The sequence below is a fragment of the Aphelocoma coerulescens genome, chromosome 28 (assembly GCF_041296385.1).
Source record: "Aphelocoma coerulescens isolate FSJ_1873_10779 chromosome 28, UR_Acoe_1.0, whole genome shotgun sequence".
NCBI classification, from domain to species: Eukaryota; Metazoa; Chordata; class Aves; order Passeriformes; family Corvidae; genus Aphelocoma; species Aphelocoma coerulescens.
Window position 1 is genome coordinate 3,077,619 of NC_091041.1, and position 26,905 is coordinate 3,104,523.

General features: G+C 56.3%; 1 protein-coding gene and 1 long non-coding RNA gene across 5 annotated transcripts in view; one reads left to right on the top strand and one right to left on the bottom strand.

Moving 5' to 3' along the window:
* Positions 1–232: 232 nt before the first annotated feature.
* LOC138099652 (uncharacterized) lies at positions 233–5,361 on the bottom strand. The gene is made up of 3 exons (XR_011146752.1): positions 5,269–5,361; positions 3,301–3,347; positions 233–422 (listed from the first exon to the last, which is right to left on the bottom strand). It is a non-coding gene; the product is annotated as an uncharacterized lncRNA (long non-coding RNA).
* A 181-nt stretch (positions 5,362–5,542) lies between these two features.
* ADAMTS10 (ADAM metallopeptidase with thrombospondin type 1 motif 10) overlaps positions 5,543–26,905 on the top strand; it is a 67,429-nt gene continuing 46,066 nt past the window's right edge. Inside the window, exons 1-3 of one of the 4 annotated variants that reach the window (XM_068997062.1) lie at positions 5,543–5,631; positions 9,486–9,797; positions 22,495–22,806. In XM_068997062.1, coding sequence (XP_068853163.1) covers positions 22,719–22,806 — 88 coding nt within the window. In that variant the 5' untranslated portion in view covers positions 5,543–5,631; positions 9,486–9,797; positions 22,495–22,718. Of the gene's footprint in view, positions 5,632–9,333; positions 9,798–14,069; positions 14,155–21,921; positions 22,012–22,494; positions 22,807–26,905 lie in introns of those variants that run through there. The other 3 variants (XM_068997063.1, XM_068997060.1, XM_068997064.1) reach the window with 3 other exon arrangements.

A 26,905-nucleotide genomic window follows, 5' to 3' on the forward strand; every position in this document is an offset into this window, starting at 1 on the left:
CTCCTGGCTGGAAGGTCAGAAAGTGGAAAATTAAAACAGAAAGTTTCGGAGCAAGGAAGTTTATTGAGCATCAGATGCTCTGGTTGGAGTTTTAACAGAGGAAAGATGAACCTAAGGCTGAAATCCAACCTGCCACAAGGAAGGGAATTCTGCAGGATCCAGCTGAGAGCCCAAAATCCTACGTGTGGAATGTCCTGGTGGTGGGTGATGCTCTGGAAGGGTCTCCAGGGAGTGGCAGCTCAGACTTTGCCTGAGCAGTGCTGGAACTTTATTTCAAAGCAGAGAGAGAACGTTCCTTTCTTCGTCTGTGTTCTGGGGATTAAACAGGAATCCTGGCTGGGCAGGACTACAGGGTGGCCAGAGGAAATTCCCAAAGAGGAAATTCCCAAAGAGGAAATTCCCAAAGAGGGAAATGAAGACACCTGGGAAGTGAGAGGGGTGCACATGAGCTCCTGTGCTGCAAGAAACGCTCCCCTCTGCGGGGTCAGGACATCCCTGCACGTGAGCGGTGATTTGCCAGGGGCAGTGGGAATCTGCTCCCACATTCCCTGAGTGTGGCAATGCTCCCCTCACTGGCAGCTTGGCATCCCTGTTTTCCTCAGCAGAAAGCTGAGGCAGAGGGAAATGAAAGGGTCAGATCTGGCCAGGGCATTGTGTTTGTTTTTAATTACGATGGCAAAGGGGTTTTGTTCCAGTGATTTGGGTGGGATGTGGGCAAATGGAGTTATCTTGGACTGGTTCGTGTTCTACCCTCGTTGCCTCCCTCACTGGGGCTGGAATTTGATGCCTGGCTCTGTTTGGAGTTGGTGGGAGCTGCCCATGGCCCCCATGGGATCTGTCCCATGTGCTGGGCTCTCTCTGCTATGCCCATTCAATTCCACACCCAGCAGAGCCTTTCCTGGTGCCTCTGGGGTACTACAAGGCTAAATCAGCACATCCAGGGATCAAAGCTGGGTTTAAAAAGGCACATTCCTGCTCTAGGGACTAAGCAATAGACTGACAGCTTGTATTTCAATATAATGTAATGTAATGTAATGTAATGTAATGTAATGTAATGTAATGTAATGTATTTTAATATTTTCAATATCTTTCAATATCTTTCAATATCTTTCAATATAGTTCATTATATTATATTAATTGTATTTATCATATCTATGTCTATACTTTAGGATGTACTTAAAGCCTGTATTATGTTACCCAAGCATCAAACATTGGGGGTGTTCACCTGGGGAGGAGAAGGCTCCAGAGAGAGCTCAGAGCCCCTTGCAGGGCCTAAAGGGGCTCCAGGAGAGCTGCAGAGGGACTGGGGACAAGGCCTGGAGGGACAGGACCCAGGGAATGGCTTCCCAGTGCCAGAGGGCAGGGATAGATGGGATATCGGACAGGAATTGTTCCCTGGGAGGGTGGGCAGGCCCTGGCTCAGGGTGCCCAGAGCAGCTGGGGCTGCCCCTGGATCCCTGGCAGTGCCCAAGGCCAGGCTGGACATTGGGGCTTGGAGCAGCCTGGGACAGTGGGAGGTGTCCCTGCCCATGGCAGGGGTGGCACTGGATGGGATTTAAGGTCCCTCCCAACCCAAACCATTCTGGGATTCCACGGCTTTGATTCCCAACCCATCCATTTGCTGTAACCACCTAATCCTCCCTATGAGTCCACAGAAATTCCTGGGAAATCAAGCACTAAAAAAAAATGTGTGAGGCCTCCAATCACCCGGGAACAATTATTTGAACTTTTGAGTATTTCCAACCCTCCAGAACTTCCCGCTTTGCCCCACAAAGAGCCCTCCCTGCTCCTTTCTCTTCCCAGCCACGTTACCCAACTCAACCCCAAATATCAGAGGTGAAAAAGAAATCCTTTCATTGCCACACTTCACCTTCAGCCTCTCTATTTTGTGACTCCAGTCCCACCTGCTCAGGGTTTGGGTGTGGAAAAGCTCGGCTTAACTGACACATCTTTGTCCTTTCTGACCTTTGCAGCTCAAGCTCTGTGCCTGGTTGAGTGGGTTTGCATCACAGATGGAAGCTGGGCATTCCCAGGAATTCTGCTTTTTGTGGAGCTGGGTGCTTTACAGAGAGACTATGGCATCATCCTGGTTATCTGAGAGTTTCCAGGAAAGCCTCTTTCCTAAGTTCTTAATGGGAATTAACTTTTAAAGTTTTATATTTATACATGTGAGCTCTAAATCCTACCATGGCATCACCCACATTTCTTTAGGAAACCCCATTCCTGGCAGCATAAGCAAAGTTTCCAGAGAATTGGGTCCCTCTTCCCAGGAGGGAAAAGGAGGATGAGGGATTGAAAACAGCAGAATCATAAATAAATAAATCAGGAAGCACAGCCCCACAGATCTGTCTGCTCACCCACTGCCAGCGAGGAGCCTGATCCCTTCTCCAGTTCTTCCCTAGGATGGGCTTTCCTGATGTCCCTGTGGGGTTTATTCCCAGTCTAATAGATAGGAAAGGTTTTCTGAGGTTCAAACCCACCTTTCCCTTGTCCCAGGTTATTCCCTAACACCCCAGACTGTGTTTGGGCTGATTTGGAGCTGTGCCTGTTTTCACCGAGTAGCAGCAGAGGAGATGCCAAAGAAATCCAAGGAAATAAAAGTGACTTTGCCTCTGGATCTCAGTCTGTTTGTTGTTAGGATGGGCAGCAGCAAATCCCTGAAGTGCTCTGGAGTGTTTGGAGCATTATCCAGCAGGTGCCAGGTATCCTAAATCCTCCCACATTGCCACCAAGATCCTAAACCTTCCCACACTGCCACCAAGACCCTAAACCTTCCCACACCGCCACCAAGACCCTAAACCTTTCCACACCACCACCAAGACCCTAAACCTTCCACATTGCCACCAAGACCCCTTTCCACACTGCCACTGAGACCCTAAACCTTTCCACGGTGCCACCAAGACCCTAAACCTTCCCACAGTGCCTCTGAGGCTCGCAGGAAGTTTAAAGAGAAGCTTCCAGAGTTCTGATGCCATGTCCAGAGGCAAAGGGACGGGGATGGCTGGCCAAGAGTGTTGGACCACGAGCCATCATCCCCTCATCTTCTGACCCATCTAAACCCCCTCAGCTTCCAAAAGGACGTGATGCCCCCAACTCAAGTCCATTTTTTTCCAGTGGAGTGATCAGTGGGAAGACAAAGGTCACATGAGGAATTAATCTGGAATCTTAACACCAACATTTCACGGGATCCTCCTCCCTCCGAACCCCCTGATGCTGCAGAAAGGCACCGGGCAGGGAGCAGAGCAGCCATGACGCAACCGCCACCCAAGACACCAGCAGCGATCGAAAAGTGCCTCTTACCTGCTCTGCCGAGGAGCACAGCAGCTTCAGGGGCTCCCCTACAGCAGCTGGGAAGCAGGAAAGGCAAAAAGAGGGAAAATAATCTCTGTTGAGTGAGGGTTGTGCCGATTTTGGGAAAGAAGAGGCCGCAGCATCCAGTGAGAGCTCCGGCATTCGCAAACCACCTCTCGCTGGGTTTCTCTGAAATGTGACCCTATTTCCTTGTTTCACAGGAAAGGAAAGGAGATCAAACAAAAGCTGTGCTGCTCTGAGGAGTGAAAGAGCTCTGAGATCTTCCCCGTGCCAGGGCAGGGGTCTGCTGTGGAAGGGAACAGATCAGAGGGAGGTGGGGAGGAGCTGTTGTTGTTTAAATGAATGTTTTAGGGGGAGACATTGCTTGGGGAGCAAAGTTCTCTTCTTGAGCAGCTCCCACCAAGCAGATGTTGGTGGGAAGGGAATCTCTGTGCATGAGGGTCTTTGCCACAGGATCACAGAATCAGCTGGGCTGGAAAAGCCCTCTGAGATCATCGAGTCCAAGCTGTGCCACATCCCCACCTTGTCCCCAGCTCAGAGCACGGAGTGCCACTTCCAGGCCTTCCTTGGGCACCTCCAGGGATAGGGACTCCAAACCTCCCTGGGCAGCCCCTGCCACGGTCTGACCACCCTTTCCATGAGGAAATTCCTCCTGATGTCCACCCTGAGCCTCCCCTGGCACAGCTTGGGGCCATTTCCTCCATCCTGTCCCCATTCCCTGGGAGCAGAGCCCGATCCCCCCAGCTGCCCCCTCCTGTCAGAGCCGTTGTCACACCAGGCTGTGCCTCTTGGAAATCACAGAGGAGTAAGGAAAACTGAATTTCTTTGGATTTTCCACATCCAAGCCAGGAGCTACTGAGAAAGGCCCTCTGTGAAGGCCTACAAAGCTCTGATGGACCAGAGCTGGTTCAGGAACCCAAGAAGCCTCTCATGGCCTGGTTCTCCTCCCTATTTCAGTGATATTTTGTGGTGCCAGAGTGGCCAGAATGTTGTCAGCTGGGCTGGGGACCTTCCATCTCCAGTGCCACCATCCATAGCAGGGCTGGGGACATTCCATCTCCAGTGCCACCACTGTCAGCTGGGCTGGGAACCATCCAGCTTTGGTCCCACCACTGACAGCTGGGCTGGGAACCATCCAGCTGTGGTCCCACCACTGACAGCTGGGCTGGGAACCATCCAGCTGTGGTCCCACCACTGACAGCTGGGCTGGGAACCATCCAGCTTTGGTCCCACCACTGACAGCTGGGCTGGGGACTGTCCAGCTCCAGTGCCACCAAAGGGTGTTTATGTTTTGCAGGGTTTCCAGCTGCTCCTCAGGGCCAGGCCTCCCTTTCCAGAAGGAAAAATCCCCGTGTTTCATCCCCATCTCGCTGCCACCTGTCCTGGAACTGATGGGTTCAGGAACAAGGGTCAGCCTTGGAGAAAGGCTGTGGCACCACAGAATCATGGAATGCTTTGGGTTGGAAAGGAACCTTAAAGCCCATCTTGTTCCAACCCCCTGCCATGGGCAGGGACATCTCCCACCAGATCAGGATGCTCCAACCTGGCCATGACTAATTCCTGCTGAATGCAAAGAGGTGTCCCAAGGACAAGGTTGGGCAATCCCGAAGTTTCTTGCTTTTGCTGGCAGAAAATTGTACTGTAGAAGTCGGGACTAAGGAAGGCCCTGATCCCAGCAGGATGAGCTTAGTGATGTTCAGGACTGATTGGAATAAAAGAATTTGGGAATAAGGTGGGATTGGCAGAGTACAAGGTGTCCCTGAGCATCCCTCAGCCCCATGGAATGTCGTTGCCGAATCCCCCCAGGAGCCCTTTGTTTACATTTTCACGTGGAGCTGTTCACGCCGTTTACCCAGAAATCCACAACAAAGCTTTTTCCAAGGACAAGGTGAGATCCTGAGGTGAAAATGCAGCACCCCAACACCCCTCCCCCACAGCGCCCTCAGCAAAACCCACCTGAATGTTTGTCCTTTGTCCCAAAATCCCCACAAAATTCTGGGATCAGGCACAACGATCTGGACAATCCTTGATGGCTCCGCTCTCAAAGCCTGTGGCTCCTTCCAGCCGGAGTTACACGTTTGGGAAACACCGACCCTATTTTATTTAACACCTGGGACTAATTAAGCCCAGCTTTACTGTTGGGCAATTAGTTCACATGTCTGTGCCCCGGTGGAAAAACAAACCCATTTGTTTCGCTCGCAGGTTCTCAACCTGCAGCCTCTGGGCTCCAAACAAAGCCAAGCACTTTGTTTATTGCTGCAGTAGCTGAAGGGCTGAATGGAGCTTTGTTGTGTTGGGTGCTGAACAGCCATAAAAAGGGTGAGTCTGTGGCCAAGGAGCTTGTCCCAACATGGACTTGGGGCCAGGCTGTGATGTAGAGCCAGAGCTGGGAACTCTGCCCAGGCCCTGCAGTTCAGACATAGCAAGGGAGGGAGAATATTTCATTTTATGTACAGAATGCTTACACAGAATTACCCCATCAGGCCTCAGCACCGTTCCCTGTGCATCCTAATGGCAGCTGGGATGGAATCTGCAGCCTTTTCAAGCCTTCAGATGAGCCCTGGCCTCGGTGCCGTGCGGGGTGGATGCGTTGGGCGTCATCCAGCACCACTGGGAAGCACCAAATCAGCCTGGAAGTGTCGGTCTTTGTGCTTCCCTGGGGTTCAGGCCATCATCCCAGGGGGTTTCCATCATCCCAGTTGGGTTTCCATCATCCCAATGGGGTTTCCATCATCCCCCCGGGGTTTTCAGCATCTCAGTGGGGTTTCCATTATCCCAATGGGGTTTCCATCATCCCAGGGTGTTTCCATCATCCCAGTGGGGTTTCCAGCATCCCAATGGGGTTTCCATCATTCTGGCAGGGTTTTGATCATCCCAGTGGGGTTTCCATCATCCCAGGGTGTTTCCATCATCCCCCCGGGGTTTCCAGCATCTCAGTGGGGTTTCCATCATCCCGGAAGGTTCCCATCATCCTGGCAGGGTTTCCAGCATCCCAATGGGGTTTCCATCATCCCAATGGGGTTTCCATCATCCCAGGGTGTTTCCATCATCCCAGTGGGGTTTCCAGCATCCCAATGGGGTTTCCATCATTCTGGCAGGGTTTTGATCATCCCAGTGGGGTTTCCATCATCCCAGGGTGTTTCCATCATCCTCCCGGGGTTTTCAGCATCTCAGTGGGGTTTCCATCATCCTGGCAGGGTTCCCAGCATCCCAATGGGGTTTCCATCATCCCAATGGGGTTTCCATCATCCCCCTGGGGTTTCCATCATCCCAATGGGGTTTCCATCATCCTGGCAGGGTTTTGATCATCCCAGTGGGGTTTCCATCACCCCAGGGTGTTTCCAGCATCCCGGAGGGTTCCCAGCATCCCGGCCGGACCCGGCGCGCTCCGTGCAGCCACAGGAGGGTGCAGTGTCCCCGGGCTGCTCCCGGAGCCAGGCACGCTCCTCTCCATCCCCGCGCCCCGGACAGCGAGGATTTCAAATATCTGCTGGAAATTCAGCCTCGTCTCTTCATCCTAGGGGGAGGAAGGAGCTGGGTGATTTTGGAGATGGAATTTGGGGGTTTTTTCTTGCCTGCAAAACCATTTTTTCAGGCAGATTTTCAGGCGGTTTCTGATACCAAGCTCATCTGGAAAATAAACTTTCTAGCGACCTCAGGGACTGAAAATTCCTATTCTTTATGCTATTTATCACCTCCTCCTCTTTGCTGTGAGCCTCTGGTCTTTTTACCATTCCCTGTTTTCCAGGATTTGTGCAGGTGATAGAAGTCTTGGCTTGTGAGGGTGGTGCAGCTCCATCCCCTCCTCAGAGACAGGTCAAGACTGGAGTAAAGCCCGGTTTTGGAGCTGGTCTGGTGCAAATCTGAGGGTCCTCGGAGCAGTGCTGGGTTGGGGGAATTTGCCTTGTAAGTCAGGAGTCTCTAACTCTGTATTTACCACCCAGGAGGGACTGGAAATTCTGCAAATCAACGGAAAAGAAGTTTTCCAAAGGGTCTGGCAGAACAGAGCTACTCACCGGGGAAGGAAAACTGGGAATCTGCCCCTCAGTCCCTGTTCATTCCATGCTGAGTGTGTTTGAGACCAACTCCAGCAGACAGAACACCCCTGGAATGGCACCGGGCCACGCTCGCAGCAATTAGTCTTCCCTTGGCCAGCAGCAGCACCATTCAATTAAACCCCAAATATTTTGTTCAGTTGCTCTTTTCTGGGTGTGCTCTGGGGGCTCAGACAATGGCCAGCGTGGCCTGGGGAGGAAGGAAACCACTCTGTCCACCCAGCCAGGGAACTGGCCCAAAATCCAGCCCAGCAATCAATCCCAGTCCCTTTGAACTCAGTTTTCCAGTGCAGAGCCAGCCCTTTCCAGTCTGGACAGAGAGAGTGGCTGGAGTGGAGCTGGGGGCTGTGATCTCCCACCCTCAGCCAGCTCCTCCTGGGAGCAAAGGATGTTTTCCTTGTTTTTTCAGGGCTATTCGGATCAGCAAACCTTCCAGGCAGCACAAAATGTTGGAGGACTCAGGAGGTCCCTCCTGGGCACCTCCTGCTGCTGCTCCATCCCAGGAGGGGCATTCAGAGGGCTCCAAAAAGGCTTTAAACAAACTCATGGCAGAACATGAATTACAGCTGGCACAGCTCCTGCTCAGGTTCATCCTGCTTTGCTGACAGCAGAGGATTCAGGAGAATCTGCCACAAAAATACCACAGCTTCTTGCTTTTTCCTTCATCCCTTTGGTTTGTTTTTTTTCAGGCCAGCATCCCATCAGAACACGGAGCTGGCCAGGCCTTTGAGGCTTTTTTCTTTCTCCATCCCCATCTCACGGTCTGGTGGCTGCAGGCTGGTGCTGGGGCAGCCTGGGTGGCACCAGGGACCGTGGCCAGGAGCTCCCGTGGCTTTGGCACTGGCTGTGCCTGGAAGGGTCATGGCAGGACACGAGGCTGCAGGGGCTGTCCTGGTATCCACGCCAACTGCCCAGGGGTGCAAATCCCATCTCGCTGTCCTGGAGCCCCCCTGCAATCCCCTGCTGGGGTCTCGGGTTCAGGGAGTTCGCTTTAATACATATATATAATATATTTATATATGTTACATCTCCCCCCGGCAACTTCGCACCCCTTAACTGTTCATTCAACTCCTCCTGGAAGAAAAGGCACCTCCGGGGTGGTTTTGGGGTTGCTCTGTCCTCACAGAGGGCTCAGGCTGGGGGTCCATCCACACCCTGGCGCTTCCATCCTTTCCCCAGGGCCCCCCTCTCTTCCCAGGGAAAAGCAGGGCAGCTCGGAAAGGCTCCTTTTTCCAACATTTGCGGCACTGCCAGGTAATTCTCTCTCCACCGAGGCTCCCAAACTCAGCTTTGGAATCCCAGAGCCGCCTTCAGAAGGGAGGAGGAAATGAGCTCCTGCCTTTCATTGTTGCTGATCTCTGAGATGTCCTGAGCGGGGGTTGTTTGGAAACAAGCAGCATTTGGTTATTTCCAGTGCTTATTCTCCCCTTTGGAGGTGGGTTGTCCTCGGTGGGACACTCCACGGTGGCAGCAGGGCAGGAGAATGCCGGGATCACCGGAGCCAGCGGGGCCCGAATGATGTAACTGCAGAGGGAAGGGACTTCTGAAAACATCGGCGAGTTCTTGAGGGCTTTTTTTCGATTCAAAGCCAATCCCTGCCATTGCTGTGAGCACGGCTGCCTTTCAGGCCGTTTCCTCACACACTCCCTGGGTTTTTAAAAGCATTTGGAAAGCTCCGATTAAAATGAAGGATGGGGGTGGTGTTTGTTGTTGCGGGGGGGGGGGAGGAACCAAACCAAAACCAATCCTGGCTTGCTTTATCTGCTTTGTCCGCCACTATCAGCACGAGGTCTCTGCTTTATGGCTTTTCCTGGGATGTTTTATCCACCGGGGAGCCGCCGGCATCGCCTCCAGGGCTGCCCCGAGCTCCCTCCCTGCTCCTCCACAGAAAGGCTGATTAGTTTTATACTCTTTCAGCCAAGACCTGCCTTCTGCACTGATGTCAGCAGTCAGGGCGGGACTTTTCCAGCCTGTGGGTTTGGGGATTTTTTTTTTCTTTTTTCCTTTTTTTTTTTTCTCTTTTGGATAATCCTGGCAAAATTCCTGAGCAAAGTTGTTGGTTTGTTTTTTTTTTTCTCCCTCTTTCTTTCTTTTTTTTTTTTTTTTTTTCTCGAGCAGCCCCTATCCATGTGCTGCCTCCGAGCTGCTCTCTTATTACTGCTCACTTCCTGAAAGGAGACTTTTTAGCAAAGGCTCCAGCTCCAGCTCTGCCTGGGTCTGACAGAAGAAGGTTCTTGAGGAAGGCGACACAAACCCTCAGCCTGGAAACTTTCTGACACGCGCAGGGCTGAGGGGGAGAGAGGAGCTTTTGGCTGCTGCTGGGAAAAAGAAGAGAAAAAAAAAAAGAAAGAGAGAGAGAGAGAGAGACGCTGAAGGAATTAAAAGGGAAAAAAAAAAAAAAAGAAGAAAGAAGGGAAAGCACTCGAAAAGGTAAAACGCTCTTTAAAATAATTTTTCCAGAGGAGACTCTTTGAGGTTGGAGTGGGGTGGTCTGGGGTGGAGGGAACGCGAATGTTCTTTGAAATCAGAACCGTCTCCCTGGAGAAGGAATGAGCCCGGAGAGCCTTGCACGCTGGAAAAACATTTATGAGAATGAAAACCATGTTCACCCTTCCCCAACATTCAGAGTTTCCATAAAAACGCAGGCTTGTGTTTCAAAGTGGCTGCAGGCAGCAGGAGCCGGGATCTCGTGCGCTGCTCCCCCGCCTCCCCCAGCCCCTCTCGGCTGCACTTTTTTAATTGCATTAACCCAGGGATCGAATGTTTGCTGCTCTAAACCCCAAATCTCCTCTGCTGGGCTGCCCGGGGCGAAGCTCTCAGTTACAGAGAGCAGCAGCTCCGAGCCCCGCTGCAGAATGAAGCGTTCCTCGCTGCCTTCATTCCTGAGAATAAACACAGCCCGCGCTCTCTCTCCCTCTTTCCCTGTCTCTCTCTCCATCTTCAGGAGCTGCCAATGCCTCTCTCCCTCCTGATGTGCTCAGAGGATTTATAAAGAGTCTGCCCTGAAAAAGTTGCAGTGTCACCGACTCCTTGTGCATCCCCAGGCGCTCGGCCCCACTGCTCCGCTCGTTTCTTTCCTTGCTTTGATTATGTTTTAAAGGTGTTTTTTTTTTTTTTTAATTATTTTTTTAAAAAAGATAAATCAATCCCTCAGAAGATGTTATTTTAAACATCAAAGTAAATATTAGTGATGGTGAGATGCCAGAAGATTATCTCATTAGAGCTGAAGGAGCTGGGCTATAAATAGAGAGGAGTTTATAAAATAACCTTGGCAAATATCTGCCAGAGGGGAAGAATCAACCAAGAGGGAAGTGCGGAGCTGCGCCGGGGGCAGGTACCCTCTGCAGCAAAATGTAACATTGCACACCGAGGCCCATTTTTGGGGACTTTGTTTTGTGGTCAAGATGCAAACCTCAGGGGGCGTTTGTGTTCCTGCCCCAGTCCCTGCCGATATCCCTGGTGCTGGACACGGCTCGGCCCCACCAGAGCTCTGGTTCTGGTCGTGCTCGGTCTTATTCTCCTTAGCAGCGCCCAGCGGTGCCAGGGTGGGATGCAGGGCACGGCTGGGCATGGCAGGAGGGGGTTGGGAAGTCTTTGTTTCCCTCTGGTCTCCCGAAATGCTCTGTGGGACGCCCAGGTGATTCCCAGCGCCGGGATGTTCCCTGTGTTGGGAACAGCCTTGCCTGGACTGTTCCGAGATGCCTCCATCGGTGAGGCTTCCTCCAGTTCTTGGGAGGTTGTTCCCAAAGTTTCTCCATATATGGAACGTGCTGAGTGCTCCAGTTGCTCCATCCTCAGCCTCCCGCTGTTCCTGCTTCGCCCCAGGGCAGCACCCTCTGCTCCCCTCCTCCTCCTGCCATCCCAAAAACCTCCCGGCGCCTCTTGGGGCGGCTCCAGCTGCATTCCCCAAGCGGCTGCTCCTGGGGTGGAATGGGAAAGGTGCTGTCATCTCCTGCAAATCAGCTCTGCCCGGATAAGGCTGGGGGGGCCGAGCTGTTTCCTTTGGCACAGGGAGGCCCCGATAAGCCGGGCCTGAGCAGCCGCGGAGGGGATGAAGAGGAGCCCCGAGGGGAGGAAGGTGCTGCTGCTCAACATAAACAGTGTCTGCTCCTCAAACCTGAAACATGAGAGGCTCTCTTATCACCCATGGCTTCAGGCCACCCAGGGACTGCTGGGGAGGAGCTGCTGTTCTCACCATTCCATGAAATCCTGGTCCAGGGACAGCCTGGGCTCCGCTTCCCAAAGGAGCAGCTGCAGGAAGGGCCCTCAGCGCAGGATGCACCCAGGGATGATCCCATGCAAACCCTTATCTCCAGCTTATCTGAAACCCCCGGCTCCAAACCCCACTTTTCTGGCCAAGTTTCCAGCAATTAATTCCTTCTGAGCCAGGAGCACCGCAGGATGTGTTTGTCACGTCCTGTCCTGCCTCGGTCTTGAGTTAACACAAAATGAGCTTGAAACAAACAGAATTGGGACCAAACTCGTCACGTTTTCAGAAACAATCGCTGGGTGATGGCAGCTCAGATGTGCTGAAGACACACAAGGCACAGAGGTCTTCGCTTGACCCCACCACTGCAGGAAATGTTTGCAGGGCGAGGAGTTACAAACATTTCCCGGGAATCTGTGAGCAGGTCGGATCTCATGCGGCGACTGGGGAGTGAGACACGTGGACAAGCACCAGCCTGGATACAGCCTTGTTTTCCAGCACTGAGGGAGGTTTAAAGGGACACCATCCAAGCCAATTTTCCCACCTTGGTTACTGTGAGGGCCTTCAGTGAAGTCTGCAGCCGACTGAAGGATTGGGGGAGTCTCCACTGGGAAACTGCCGGAATATTTCAGCTCCGTCCGACTTCAGCGGAGCAACATCAGCGCACGTGTGAAGTGCAGGGTCTCCATCCAGCAGCACCATTGCTGCTCCTCTCTCACCTTCTGCATCCTCCCAGGCTGGGAAATGCTTGGGATATTCCATGTCTGACTGCTCAGTGTCTCTCATGGAATCATGGAATGGTTTGGGTTGGAAGGGACCTTACAGCTCATCCAGTTTCCCCCTCTCCCATGGGCAGGGACACCTCCCACTATCCCAGGTTGCTCCAAGCCCTGTCCAGCCTGGCCTTGGACACTTCCAAGGGTGGGAGATGCACAGTTTTACACTTCTGTTTATCACCCATTACCAATATTGTGTTTCCTACTCTTCCATGGTAGCTTAATTTAAAAGGAAAAATGAGTTTAAATGAATCTATTCCTGTGCAGTCCTGCAAATCTTCTTGAACTCAATCACTCCTAAATGTTGGTCCCAACTGAGCTAAACTGGCAGGTGAACTCCTGGCCTCCTCCTGTGGGATTTGTGACCTCGGTGGGAAGTGGTTTTTGACCAAATGAAGGTGCAAAGGATGAGTTCAGTCCTGTCAGGGTTAGGGACTCTTCATTCCCTGGCCATGGAGGAAGGAGCTGCATCTGGGCCACACCATCTGTGTTTCCCTGAGTAAAGAACCTACAGGGAGGGGAAAAGGGCCCAAAAACTCTGCCCAGCAGAGTCCCGGAGCTCCCAAGGAGCCAGAGCCTGGGCATGATCTGCAGGTCTGTCAGGGCTGGAGGGATTCCACAGCCAAAGCGTTCTGCAAGGCTTCATCCCACAGGAGGCATCCCTGTCCCTGCAGGGCTCCCCTGGCATGGGGTGACCTGTCCTGGGGCTGTGGGTGCCTCTGTCAGGGTCACTGCCCTGCACCAAGGGGACCCCCGGGGTCACTGCCTGGGGGTGACCCCATGGTCCTGCACTGACTGTTCCCTTGGCTGTCACCAAATCACTCTTGGTTTGTCCTGCTGTGGAAGAAACATTCTCTGTGTCACCATGATGTCACTTCTCTGACTGGTTCTGGTTTCCTGGGAGGACAGGGAGGTCCAAACTGGCTTTGCTGCTTTAGGATCCCTCTCCACAGCTCCCTGCATTTCCTCCGAGCCATGCCTGTGACCCCGTGGCACAGCCTGGGCTGGGTGGTCCTGATCCAACATCAAAGGTTACCCAGTTCTGAGAGTGGGATGGGACCAGAGACCCCCTCATGTCCCTTCCAACCTCACTTATTCCTTGATTCAGCCTGGCAGGACCAGCTCAGCCCAAGGAGCTAGAGTGGGCCATGCTGTGGATCCGTCCCCCTGGCCAGGACTGGGCCACTGCTGGATGAGTCTGTGCTGGGACAGTGACAGAAGGAGCTGCTGAGCCCTGGGCTCACTGCAGGTCTGTCAGTGCTTCTCACAGCTCTGCTGGAGTCACCTCAGAGGCTTTTCTGGGGAAATTCAATGGAGTTCTCCAACTCCAGCCTGAGACTGTGGGGGCACAAGGTGCGGCACCTGGTGACAGCGGCTGTGGGGGACTTTACCCTCCCCTGTAGCACGTCCAGCCTGATAACCAGACACATCTTTGTCGACTGGGAGGGTGGGCAGGCCCTGGCACAGGGTGCCCAGAGCAGCTGGGGCTGCCCCTGGATCCTTGGCAGTGTCTAAGGCCAGGTTGGATGGGGCTTGGAGCAGCCTGGGACAGTGGGAGGTGTCCCTGCCATGGCAGGGGGTGGAACTAAATGAGCTTTAAGATCCCTTCTCACCCAAACCATTCTGTGATTGGGGTACGGCCCTGTCCTACAGCCTGGCTGACGAAGAGCCAAACTGCAGGTGTGAAGCTCGGCGTGGGAGAGCTGTGACAGCTGCACAAACCACATAAACCACGCTCCTGCCTCAGCTGGGACTCCCAGCACGGAGCAGCTCCCGCCTGGAGAGGGCCGGGGGGGTTCCGCAGGTGAGCGGAGCTCGGTGTTGGCACACGAGGATGTTTGTGCAATCCCGGGGCTCGGTGCCGTGCGGGGGTGGGTTGTGTAAGCACCGGGACTGCTGGAGGGCAACTGCGGGAGCCAGCCCTGCCGGGATGGAGCCGGGAACCAGCCCTGCCGGGATGGAGAGGGGAACCAGCCCTGCCGGGATGGAGAGGAGAGCCAGCCCTGCCGGGATGGAGCCGGGAGCCAGCCCTGCCGGGATGGAGAGGAGAGCCAGCCCTGCCGGGGTGCAGGTGGCTGGGTCAGTGTCTGCTTCCCTGCCCACTCCGAGGTGTGAGCGCTCCCGGCCTTTCCCAGAGCCTGGGACGCTTTCCTGGCAGAGCCCTGGTGCCGCTCCGTGCGGGGAGGAGCAGCAGGGGCACAGGGAGAGCTGCCCGTGCACAGGCCCGGGAGCTCTGGATGGAGCTCTGGATGGAGCTTTGGATGGAGCTTTGGATGGAACTTTGGATGGAGCTCTGGACGGAGCTTTGGATGGAGCTCTGGATGGAGTTCTGGATGGAGTTCTGGATGGAGCTCTGGATGGAGTTCTGGATGGAGTTCTGGATGGAGCTCTGGATGGAGTTCTGGATGGAGCTCTGGATGGAGCTTTGGATGGAGCTCTGGATGGAGCTCTGGATGGAGTTCTGGATGGAGTTCTGGATGGAGTTCTGGACAGAGCTTTGGATGGAGCTCTGGATGGAGTTCTGGATGGAGCTCTGGATGGAGTTCTGGATGGAGTTCTGGACTGAGCTCTGGATTCTCTTCTGCCTGTGCTGAACCCCACAGAGAGGGAGCACTTCATGGAGGCAGAGGCGGCCAGGGAGATGCCGCATATAAAAATGGCATTTGGGCATGGAATATCCGCAGGAATGGGATGGCAGCACACGGCGGGTGTGGGCATCAGACCTGTCTGCAGGTGGTGTGTGTGTGTCCACATGCAGGTAACATGTTATCAACATGCAGGTAACGTTATCCATGTGCAGATAACATCTATCCACATGCAGATAACATGTACCCCCATGCTGATAAGGTGTTATCACACGCAGATAACGTGTATCCATTTTTAATCCACATACAAACCCCACGTATCCCCATCCCCAGCAGACAGGCAGCTGCAGCAGTGTCCTGGCTGCATGTGGGTGACACGTGTGTCCCTACACTCCTGGGACATGTGTGTGTCACTGGCAGGGCCCTGTGTGATGGGCGATGCACTCGGTTAATGGCTGGCACTCCGTTAATGACTGGCACCCTCAGTTAATGACTGGCACTCCCTGGTGTAAGTTAATGACTTGCACCCTCAGTTAATGGCTGGCACTCCGTTAATGACTTGCACCCTCAGTTAATGACTGGCATTTTGTTAATGACTGGCACCCAGTTAATGACTGCCCGGTCTCTTTCTAATCCCGCCACTCTGTGCCTGGCTGGAGCCAGCGAGGAGAGCGGTGGCAGAGCGCCAGCAAGTCTGGGTCACATGGAGCGGCTCCAAACTCTTGCATAAGTCCCGTCTGAGAGTGGACCTGCTTGGTGGAGTCCTCTCTCTAGAGCAGAGGGAGTCCCAGGATGGGAGCACTGGGAATCTCAGTGCCCACCTTCCACCCCGCTGGAATTTGGCAGCTCCAGCAGGGCTGAGCCTTGCCCCGGGCCCAGTTCCCCATCCCGAGGAGGATCGGAGCTGGCACTTCCCTGCTGCTTTCCTGCTGAGGACCTCCGAGCATTTTACCACACTTGGAGAAGTGCAATGACCCCGGCGTTCCAGATAGGGCCAGATCCTTATGTAACACAGGGATAGGATTTCCAGAAAGCCAAGCAGGCGGTGTCAGAGCAAGGTCGCTGCTCCCAGCTCTCCTCTCACTGCCCTGCCTTTGGCACGGGCTTCTTTTGCCCCTTTGCTGGCAAAATTAAAGATTTTGGAGAGGAGCGAGGGGGGAATTCAGCCCTTTCCTCACCACGATTGCACTGCATAGATTTGACTGTGAAACAATTCTCGTGTTTTTGAAAGAAACCCTCCTCCCACACAGTGCTGGAGCGAGCCCAAAGCCCCGTGAAGTCGCTGTACAAAGGGATGCAGGGTGTGCCCGGCCAGAGCACAGCAGGGCCGGGTGTGGAGCACCACGGAGAGCCTGCAAGAGGGAGCTGGTGGTCCAAAGGCAGGGAGGGAGTGCCCCTGGCACCCAGGCTGGCACCGGGGTGCTGGCAGGGGGACAGAGACCCCGGGTCAGACCCCTCAGCTTGCAGGGTCACACTGGCAGTGTCAGTCTGGATTTCCCACGTTGCTGGGGAGCGCCTTTGGATGGGGTCGGATGTGATTTGAACGGTGTGAGAACGGCATCTCCCCTCCTGGGGAGCTGAAATCGGACCCGCAGTCACTGCGGGGTGCAAAGAACGGCTCTTGGGGCGAGGTGAATCAACCCGAGCGAGCCAGGGGGGCTGCACTGAGCGCCCTGGGCCCCCTCCCAGCCCCGAGGGTGCCAGCAGGGAAGGGACAGGCAGAGCCCTTGGCATTGCACGGGGGGGGGGATTGGTGTCAGGGGCGAGCAGAGGGGTGGCAGGGCAGCCAGAGGGTGGCTGGGCAGGCAGGAACCATCCCAGGGCTGGAGGCTGCAGCGTTCTGGGAACAGGGATAACTCCGTGTTTCTAATTCTTCACTCGCCGTGGCCCCAGAGAGGCCACGCTTGGAGCAGCAAAGCAGATTATGGCTCAAGTTCTTGTTTTGTGTTCTGCAGACCTGTGACTTTAACCCCTTGCTCGCAGCTTGCAGATGCTCCTGGCAGCAAAAATGCTGATTTCTGTGGGTTTAACCCCTACAGCTGAGAAATGACTTCCCAGTGGAAGTCCTGTCGTGCTGGCAAGATGACTGCGGGAAGACTTCTGCCATCTGCAGCTCAGCATGTTTTCCACTTGGCAGCCCAGCCAAATGTTTTGTCGGGAATATCAGGACGTTCTCCTCCTGCTGGAAGCCGGGGAGGTCTCTCGGACAGCTTTGCATCCCCCACGTGCTCACCCCGTGCCGCGGGAGGAGCAGCCTGGTGGGGGGAGCGGGGCTGTTTATTCCGTGCTCAGGAACGTGCAGGAACCTGCCAGGAGCCGGGAGCAGGGAGCTGGGAGGTGGCTGAGCACGCACGGAACACCCACGGCCCCGGGGAGTGCAGCGGGCGAGACCCCCCCCAGCCAGCAGCAAACACAGAAATGCATCACAAACTCTGAGGGACCTGCCCCTGCCGGGCCCTGGGGTGTGCAGAGAGGGGGGAGGAGGAGCAGGGATGCGGAGAGAATGAGAAGGGTTCAAATATCGCCCGGGCCAGGGAGGGATTGTCCCGCTCTGCTCTGCACTGGGGCAGCCTCACCTCCAGTGCTGGGGGCACTCTGGGCACCACAAGATCAGAAGGGTCCAAAGGTGTTGGAGAGTGTCCAAAGGAGGGACACGGAGCTGGGGAAGGGTCTGAGGAGCGGCTGAGGGCACTTGGCTCGTTCAGCTGGAGCAGAGGAGACTGAGGGGAGGCTCCTGGGGGCTGCAGCTCCTCCCGAGGGGAGGCGGAGGGGCAGGGGCTGAGCTCTGCTCTGGGACAGGGACAGGAGCCCAGGGAACGGCTGGAGCTGGGTCAGGGCTGGGCATGGAGCTCAGGGAAAGGTTCTTCCCCCCGAGGCTGCTGGGCACTGCCCAGGCTCCCCAGGGAATGGTCCCGGCCCCGAGGCTGCCAGAGCTGCAGGAGCGTTTGGACAGCGCCCTCAGGGATGCCCAGGGTGGGGTTGTTGGGGTGTCTGTGCAGGGCCAGGGGCTGCACTGATGATCCCTGAGGGTCCCTTCCAGCTCGGGATATTCCATGGTTCTATGCACAAATCTTTGATTCTGTGATTCTGGAGCCCCAGGAGTGGCTGAGGGAGCTGGGAAAGGGGCTCAGCCTGGAGCAAAGGAGGCTCAGGGGGGACCTTGTGGCTCTGCACAAGTCCCTGACAGGAGGGGGCAGCCGGGGGGGTTCAGGCTCTGCTCCCAGGGAACAGGGGCAGGAGGAGAGGACACAGCTTCAAGTTGCCCCAGGAGATGTTCAGCTTGGATATGAGGAAAAATTCCTTCACTGGAAGGATGAAGGTCGATTCCAGCTGAGCGTTTACAGCCAAAACCTGAGGCCCTCCATGAAACAGTGACCGCAGGTGACAAGGGGACTGTTGTGTCAGGTGACTTTGGGATCAGCATCCAGGAGCTACCTGCACTAAGGAGCTGTTGTGTGCCCTGAGGGGCAGCTGGGACCCCAGCAGCAGGAAAGAGCCCCCTGTGTGTGGCAGGGGACCTGTGTGGGTGGTAGGAAAGCCTGAAAACCCTGGTGCTGCTGCTGCCAAGTGCCCTTGCTGCACTGGCACAGCCCCTGGGCCACAGATCCCTGCAGTCCCTGCTGTGTTTAACTTGGATTCCGTAGCAAATGAGGCCTGTGGAGCCAGCCCGGTCCTCACAGCTCTTCCCCCCAGAGATAAACTCTGACCTGGTGGAACAACTCCCAGCCTGGAGCGGCTGGAGGAGCAGAAATCCCTGTGGTGCTGTTTGTAGGGGCTGGCAGGGCTGCTGTGGGGCTGAGGTGCTGCTCAGCCCCTTGGGAAGCTCAGGGGGCACCCATTGCTGAAAAGGGACCAATCTGTGGGATGTGGCACCACGATAACCCTGATAGCCCCAGTGTGGTTATGGGGTGGTGACAATTCCCTGTTTTACAGAAGGATAAAATAACCTCGAGGCTTTCATTCCTTAAAATAACACAGCCCAGAAATGTCTTTGGGCTGGTGCAGCTGTGGGGTCCTGCTCCCACTGCTTTCCCACTGTTCCCAGCGCTCCCACTGGGGTGCTGCTCTCACTTCTCCACTGCTCCCAGTTCTCCCAGTGCTCCCATGCCCGGAAGCTGTCAGTGGAAGGCCTGGCAGGGGGTGCACTGCAAGTATTCCCTCCCCCCCGGGCAAGCTGGAAGCAGAAATCTGTGTTTGTATTTATTTCTCCCTAAAAAAAAAAAAAAAAAAAAAAAAAATTAAAAAAAGGGAAAAGGACACCTGAGCTCATAATTTGCAAAAGTTGGATGAGAAACCTGGAAGCCGCCGGGCCCTGCATCTTTAAAAGCAGTTAAATTCCTCTTCTCTGCACTAGGAGGCACCTTGAACCTTCCTCTTGGCCCCGAGCAGCGCCCATCTGCTTCCTATTACCTTCCCCTGGCGCTGCCTCTGGAGCCGGCCAGGCAGCCGAGCTTCCAGGGAATTCTGTCTGCAGCGCCGCGGCTGAAATGAGGAACAGTTGCCATCCGCCTCGCTCTTTCTTCTCTTCTCTTTGCGCTTCATTCCAGCTGGGATTTTACACACCCCCCCCCCCGCCTCCTTCCCCAGCCCCTTCCCCCCCGCGGGTTTTTGGGGTGGCAGAGGTGACCCGGCCGCTGCGGTGGCACCGTCGCCTGCGTCCCTCGGGTTCACGCGGCCAAAGCCACCTTGGCACCGGGAGCCGGCAGCGTCAGCGCGAGCCGAGCCTGCCAAGGACAACGAATTCCTTGGGAAGGAGCAAATCGGAAGCGGCCCAAGCGAGGGAGGCACGAGACCGGAGAGGTCACCCCGTGCCCCCGAGCTGTCCCCGAGCTGTCCCCGAGCTCGCCCAGCCCGGCCCGTGGGACCCCCGTGTCCCGCCGGGGCTCCGCGATCCTCGGGGTTGTCCGGCCGCGGAGCGAAGCTGCGCAGTGAGGTTATGGAAAAGTTGATAGGGATGGAAGCACCAGCGCTCCTCCGGCTCTCTGCTCCTTCCTCCGGCTGCTTCTCCTGCTGCTCGGGGTTTGGGAATGAAGCACCGCCGGGAAGGGGCCGTGTTTTCCCCGCTGCCTGCAGGGAGGGATCGCGGCCGGGCCCTTCCCCCGGCCCGGCCCGCAGGAATTTTGCAGCTGTAATTCCCGAGTTGTGCTGCTCCGAACGCGCCTCCTTCCCCCAAGGTCAAGGCTGAGGGCTCCTGGCGCCGGCGGCTCCCGCTGTTCCGGGGGATGCTGAGCAGCCGGGAAGGGCACAGGGGACACGGGGGCACCGCCGAGGGTCATGGAGAGGCGGGGGGAGCACGGGAAGCAACGAGAGACTGGATGGAAAGGGTTCGACAGCTGGAAAACAAGGGAATTCAGCGCTGTGAAGCCCAGGAGAAAATACACTTGAACTGAGCTCCGTGGGCTTTGGAGCCGTGACAGGATTTGAGAGCTGGAATCTCGAGCTTTAGGGAGATGCCGAAAAATGCTGACCTAGGAGAAGGCTTTGCTTTCAACTTCTCCCTTTTCCAGCCCAATTCCCGCAGCCTGGAGCAGGCACAGATCAGCCCCCACCTGCCACGGCCCGGGGGTGGCACCACAGGTGGCACCACAGGTGACGCTGTCACCAGATCTCGGCATCCTCATGTGGGGGTGCAACGGGGCAGAATTCCTGCCCCAAGCCTCTTCCCCCCTTTCCCTGCTTCCCGTTACCTGTCCCAGGGAAAAGGAGCAGCCCAAGGTGGGAGTTTTCCCCCTCAGGCCGTTTATTCTCAGGGCCACTCGCAGGATGCACAATTTTGGAGGCCACCATCATGCTGTGTCCGGGCTTTGCAGAGGAAAACCTGGCAAGTGGCCCCAGATGGGATCGGGGAGTCCAGGCCAAGGCCTCACCGAGGATCTTTGGCCATTATTAACTGTAAATGAGCAGTGAAAAATCCTAATCTTCAAATTATGCAACTCCAAGTTGTGTTTAAAGCTGCGTGTTTCATCTGCCACCATTTCTGCCTAGTAGGGAAAAAAAATCATTGATTTAGGTTAATGGCTTTAAACTGAAGGAGGGGAGATTTAGATGAGATTTTAGGAAGAAATCCTTCCCTGTGAGGTTGCCCAGAGCAGCTGTGGCTGCCCCTGGATCCTGGAAGTGTCCGAGGCCAGGCTGGATGGGGCTTGGAGCAGCCTGGGATGGTGGAAGGTGTCCCTGCTCTTGTGGAATGAGGTGAGCTTTAAGGTCCCTCCCAACCCAACCCCTTCTGTGATTCCCACAATAAATTTGGGGCAGGAATGATCTCCTGGATTTGTTCCTCCCCTGTGCCACCTCAGGCCTGTGCTGGGTGTCACTCCGAGCCCCGGCAGCACAAATGGCACAGAAACGATGGGAAAACAGGAGCAGGAATTCACTTTCAGGGATTCAGATTCCCATAAGGACACGAAGGGGAGCACAGCAGATCCCAGGAGGACCCGGATCCCCTGCCCTGAGCTCTGCCCAGCCCAGCCTTGGCTGTTTAAACCACCCCAGAGAAGAGCAAGGCAGGGGTTAAGGATGTTATTCCAAGCGTTTCCTTACTGGGATGAGGACCACACACAGGCCCTGGCTGTTGACACCTTTGGAAAGAGCACCCTCCTCCCATCCCCAGCCTCTTCCCAGGCTCAGGAGCTCATCCTGCCTTTCTCAGGGAGCTCATCCTGCCTTTTTCAGGGAGCTCATCCTGCCTTTCTCAGGGAGCTCATCCTGCCTTTCTCAGGGAGCTCATCCTGCCTTTCCCAGCCCTGCTCCAGCACCACTGCTGCAGATCTTTATCTGTCCCCTCTGTGGGGAGGTTTGTGTTTGGCTGCGGGGCTGCACCACTGCTGGGATATTTGGGATTCTCCGGGAGGTGAGGGATGTGCTGCACTCGTCCCATACTCATGGAATGGCTGGACAGGAACAAAACCCCACAGGTTTTGTGCAAGTCCCCAGCACAATGTGAGTTTGGTGTAATGGCCTCAGACTGAGTGGGAATTCTCTGCCAGCCAGGAATCTTTCACCGGAGCAATCAGCAAAGCGTTTTCAAGAACAAATGCCATTGGAATCTTGGGATCCGTTTGTGGATGGGGTTGAGGGTGAGTTCCCTGAATGGGTCCTTTGTTTTCCATCACTTTTTTAGGCTCAGCCAGTACACTCAGAGCTCTCCCCTCAGTGCAGTGACAATCCTTGAAGTGTGTTTGAAATCCGGGGAAACCGCAGAGGAGATTTCTGGGTTGCTGCTCACCACCCCCCTGCCAAGGCTGTTATTTCCTGCTCTCTTTAAGGGATCGAGTAACCCAAGGCAGTCTCGGGGCTGCGCTTCCTCGAGAATTCCCACTGATCCCGAGCTCCAATCCACAGGTACCTGATAGATCCCAGCTGGGAGAACCCCCGGGAGTGCAGTGTCTGCAGAGCAGGAGCTGATGGGGTTAATTCATCCTCAAATTCATCCTTTCCTCCTCTTCTCCTTTCCTTCCATCCCACTCCTGCCTCCTCCAGGATCCAGCTTTCCTCATTCCCCTGCCGGCCTTGTGTCCTTCTCCTCCATCCCTTCACTCATCCCCACCTCTCACCCGCAGGGGCAATGCCGGTGCTGGGGATGAGCCCGTGCTGACCACTCAGTGCTGGCCTGGCACTGCCCACACCCCGCCAGCCTCGGGAGAGCACGGAGCGGCCGAGGATGCCTGCGGAGGGACCCGGGACTCCTCTCTGGACATAAGGGGTGGCCGAGGGAGAGACATGTGGGGACAGAGCCCTCCCAGCCGGCACAGATCTCCCTGCTCCGACGCGAGCGGCGCTGACCATGGCCACAGCTTGGAGGCTCCTCACCTGGACGGTCACCCTCGGCCTGGCTGTGGGCACCTTCCCCGGCTACTCCTTCCAGTCACAAGGTACAGGTGGGATGGGATGGGATGGGATGGGATGGGATGGGATGGGATGGGATGGGATGGGATGGGATGGGATGGGATGGGATGGGATGGGATGGGATGGGGAGCTGGATCCATCCATGGACAGGGGAGTTGGATTCACTTCTGGGGAGGGGAGCTGGATCCACTTGTGGGGAGAAGAGCTTGATCCAGCCATGGTGAAAGGGAGCTGGATCCACCCCTGGGGAGATGAACTGGATTCCCCTGTGGGGAGAGGAACTGGATCCACCCTTGCTGGATCCACCCATGGGAAAGGGAGCTGGATCCACCGCACTGCTGCTGGCAGAACCCTAACGCTGGCCTGGGAGGGACTTTGGGAGCAGTGGAGACACCTCCAGCGCTAATCCTGCCCAGCTCCTCCCGCCCCCCTGGCCGGGGTTCTCTGTCAGCCCCCAAGGAACGGAGGTGTTCTGCTCTCAGGTGTTGCACTCGGTGGCTTTCGGAGGAATTCAGAGCGGCGGGGTCAGTGCAAGGCCGGAGCCGTGATGGGCTTGGGAAGGAAGGAGCTGTGGTGGCAGCAGAGGCTGTGCTGGGAGGAGCACAGTGTGTGCCTGGTCCTGGGCATGTCCAGGGCTGGAGGACGGTGCTGGAGCACCCAAACCCTCTGCCCAGCTGAGCCCGGACAGGAACGTGCTGTGGGAGGAGCAGGGTTGGTTTGTTGGTTTGTACACGCGTTTTTTTCAGTGTGTCTGTGCCCGTCTCGTGTGTCTGTGTCTGAAGGACTCGAGTTTACACAGAGTCACACTCGGGGACTGCGAGGACAGGGGAATGTGGGTCTCTTGTCCAGAGCTTTGTGCTTTTGCACCTGATTTTATTCCAGGTTAGGAGAGAAGGGGCCGCAAAATGGGGGGGAGGGGGGAGCCTTGAGCCCAACCTGGAGTACAAACCACCCTCACAGACAACAAAGGGGAGTTAAACTGATCAATGGCAATATTTGTAGGATTATTCCTTAAGAAGCAGCGTGAACTCTGCCACCAGGCACCAGAGAGAGGTGCGAGGAGCGAGCCCTGGAGCAGGGGATTTATCCATGCAAGCTGTTCAAACCTTGGCAGGGTCACACAGCCATAACCCTGCACCCCTCGCGTGCCCAGATCAGCCCTGGCAGGGCCACAGCCGGTGGCATTCCCGGGCTGGTGAGCGGGGCAGGCCATGGTGCCCAGGGCCATGAGCTGGCTGCAGAAGCAGAGCTGGGAACAGGGACAAAAGCAGCCAGAGCCCCTCAGCATCCCGGGCAGGCAGCACCAGGAGAGCAGCCAGCCCCAGCTGGGAGCCGGGCACGTTCTCCAGGCAGGTCGGGATCTGAAGGACACCCAGTTCCTGCTGCTGCTCTCCACAGGCTCTGGCAGTGCCTGAGGGGCTGCTCTGGGCCTCCCGTGCCCCTCAGTTCACGCTCTGCTCCATGTGCAGCCCCCCCGGGACGCGCTGTGGGATCGGCCCCATCCCAGCTCCCAGCACCGGGACCCCCCTCTCCATGGGGTGACACAGCTCCATTAAACCCGGGATTAACAGGGATTAACCTGTGCTCCCCTAGAGCAGGCCCTGAGCAGCTCTGGGGATGGGGCCCAGCCCGTGGAGTTGTTGGGATGTGGTGCCATGGGGTGGATGTGGTGTGCTGGGAGCACCCATCCCATGCCAGGGCTGCAGCCTGTCCCTGCCCAGTGCCTGTCCCCCACCCTGTCCCTGTCCCCCACCCTGTCCCTGTCCCTGTCCCCCACCCTGTCCCTGCCCAGCCCCTTTTCCCTCCCCAGTCCCTGTCCCTGTCCCTGTCCAGTGCCTGTCGCTGCCCAGTCCCTGTCCCCCCACTCGGTCCGTGTCCCTGCCCAGTGCCTCTCCCTGCCCAGTCCCTTTTCCCTCCCCAGTCCCTGTTCCTGTCCAGTCCCTGTCCTCCACCCTGTCCCTGCCCAGTCCCTGTCCCTGCCCAGTCCTTGTCCCTTTTCCCTGCCCAGTCCCTTTTCCCTCCCCAGTCCCTGTTCCTGCCCAGTCCCTGTCCCTCACCCTGTCCCTGCCCAGTCCCTTTTCCCTCCCCAGTCCCTGTCCCTGCCCAGTCCCTGTCCCTGTCCCTGCCCAGTCCCTGCTGCCCCAGGGGCCCCTCTTGCTGGCAGAGCGCTGTTTTTGGCGTCAGGCTGTTGATGTCACCCACCGCCTCTCCCGGCTGCTGGGACAGTTCCTAATCCCCGCAACGCCCTCTGGAGAGGGTGAGGCGCTGTTATCTCCTGGGAGCAGCTGGAGAGCGAAGGGCAGTGTTATCCCCGACCCCAGGGACTGGCTGCAGGCCGATCTGGAGCAGGATTCCCGTGCCCCACGTGCACCACTCCACATCAGCGTGTTTGGTTTGTGCAGGAGGGAGATTAAGGTGTCAGCCCTGAGCTCTAATTATCTTCGTGGGGAGCAGCAGCCTGATGCTGAAGGGCTCTCCAAGGCAGCAGAGAGGTTCAGAGGTAGCCTGGACACTCAGGGTGCAGCTTGTAACAGCTCAGGGAGCAGCTGGAATCGTTGGAACAGCTTTCCCAGAGGAGCTGTGGCTGCTCCATCCCTGGCAGTGTCCAAGGCCAGGCTGGACATTGGGGCTGGGAGCAGCCTGGGACAGTGGGAGGTGTCCCTGCCCATGGCAGGGGTGGGACTCGATGAGCTTTAATGTCCCTCCCAACCCAAACCATTCCAGGATTCTGGGAGCTGACCGAGGATTCAGCTCATGCTCACGGTGCTGGGTGGGTTTTAATCCAAAGGGAATTCCTGCTGGACCCTGGTGTAACTGTGGGGACAGCTCAGACATTCCCATTTCACAGAGCATCGGGTGGGGCTCATCCCGCTGTTCCCAGCTCACGGGTGAACAAAGGGCCCTTGGAGGATGCAGTGAGGCTGCCACGGTGCCAGGGCAGCCTGGACCAGGGGATCCCAGCGCATCTCCACAGCCATGCCTCGGGAATCCTGTCTGGGCTGCAGCTGGGGCTCTGCCAGCCCCTCACTCCCTTTGGTGCCAGCACCACAGCCTGCTTCTGCTTCCTTCCCATGCTCCGAGCAACTCATGAGAGAGGAACAAACCCTCCCTCCTCCATTTCCCCTTCTCTCTCCCCTTTTTGCTCAGCTCCCCCTCTGCCCCTTTCCCTCCCTGTGCCATCCCTGCTCCATTGCCACCAGTAGTGGGACCCTGGGGTGCCTCTCTCCCCAGCCCACCCCTCCTCCTTCCCAGCTTTCCCCCCTGCTCTCTCCCTGTGCTCCCCTGGGGGTGCCCAGCGTCCTGCCCAGCCATGAGCAGGCTTCCCTGGAGAAAGGCTTTTTATGGCCTCCCTTCCTGGCAGTCTGACAGGGCTCTGGCAATGCCAGGGCTTATCTGCAGCACAGACCCTGCTGGGCACAGCCTGGGCCAGGAGCTGCTCGTGGAGTGGGAAGTGCCTGAGGGGCAGAGGGCACAGGAGGGAAGGGCTGTGGGCTGGAATAGAGGGAGCACGAGCAAGACAGGGGTGAGGAAATGCAGGAATTGGGAATATGTGGGATGGTGGGAGGATCACGCGGGGTTAGGGAGGGAGAGATCCAAATCTCTTGGAGCCTGAACTGATCTTTTAGGGCAGAGGAAGGAGGCAGTTGTGGCGCTGGACAGTCTCCCTTCATTGTCCACGTGACACGAGGCTGTCAGCAGAGCTGTCACACGTGTGACACTGGATATTGGGAATGTCACATTGAGGTGGGATATTGGGAAAGAATATCCCACCTGGGAGGGTGGGGAGGGGCTGGGATGGAATTCCCAGAGCAGCTGGGGCTGCCCCTGGATCCCTGGAAGTGTCCAAGACCAGGCTGGACGGGGCTTGGAGCAGCCTGGGACGGTGGAAGGTGTCCCTGCCCACAGCTGGGGTGGAATTGGATGAACTCTAAAAGTCCCTTGCCACCCAAACCATTCCATGATTCTATTCCATGATTATTTTTTCCATGTGTGGCATTCCCACTCCACAGCACCACTTCCCAAACCATTTTGGTGATGCAGGGCACTGCTCTTGGGCTCTTCCTGTGCCTCAGTGTCCAGAGGGACATCCCTGAGGAGATGCAGTGCCCACCCTACACCAGCACC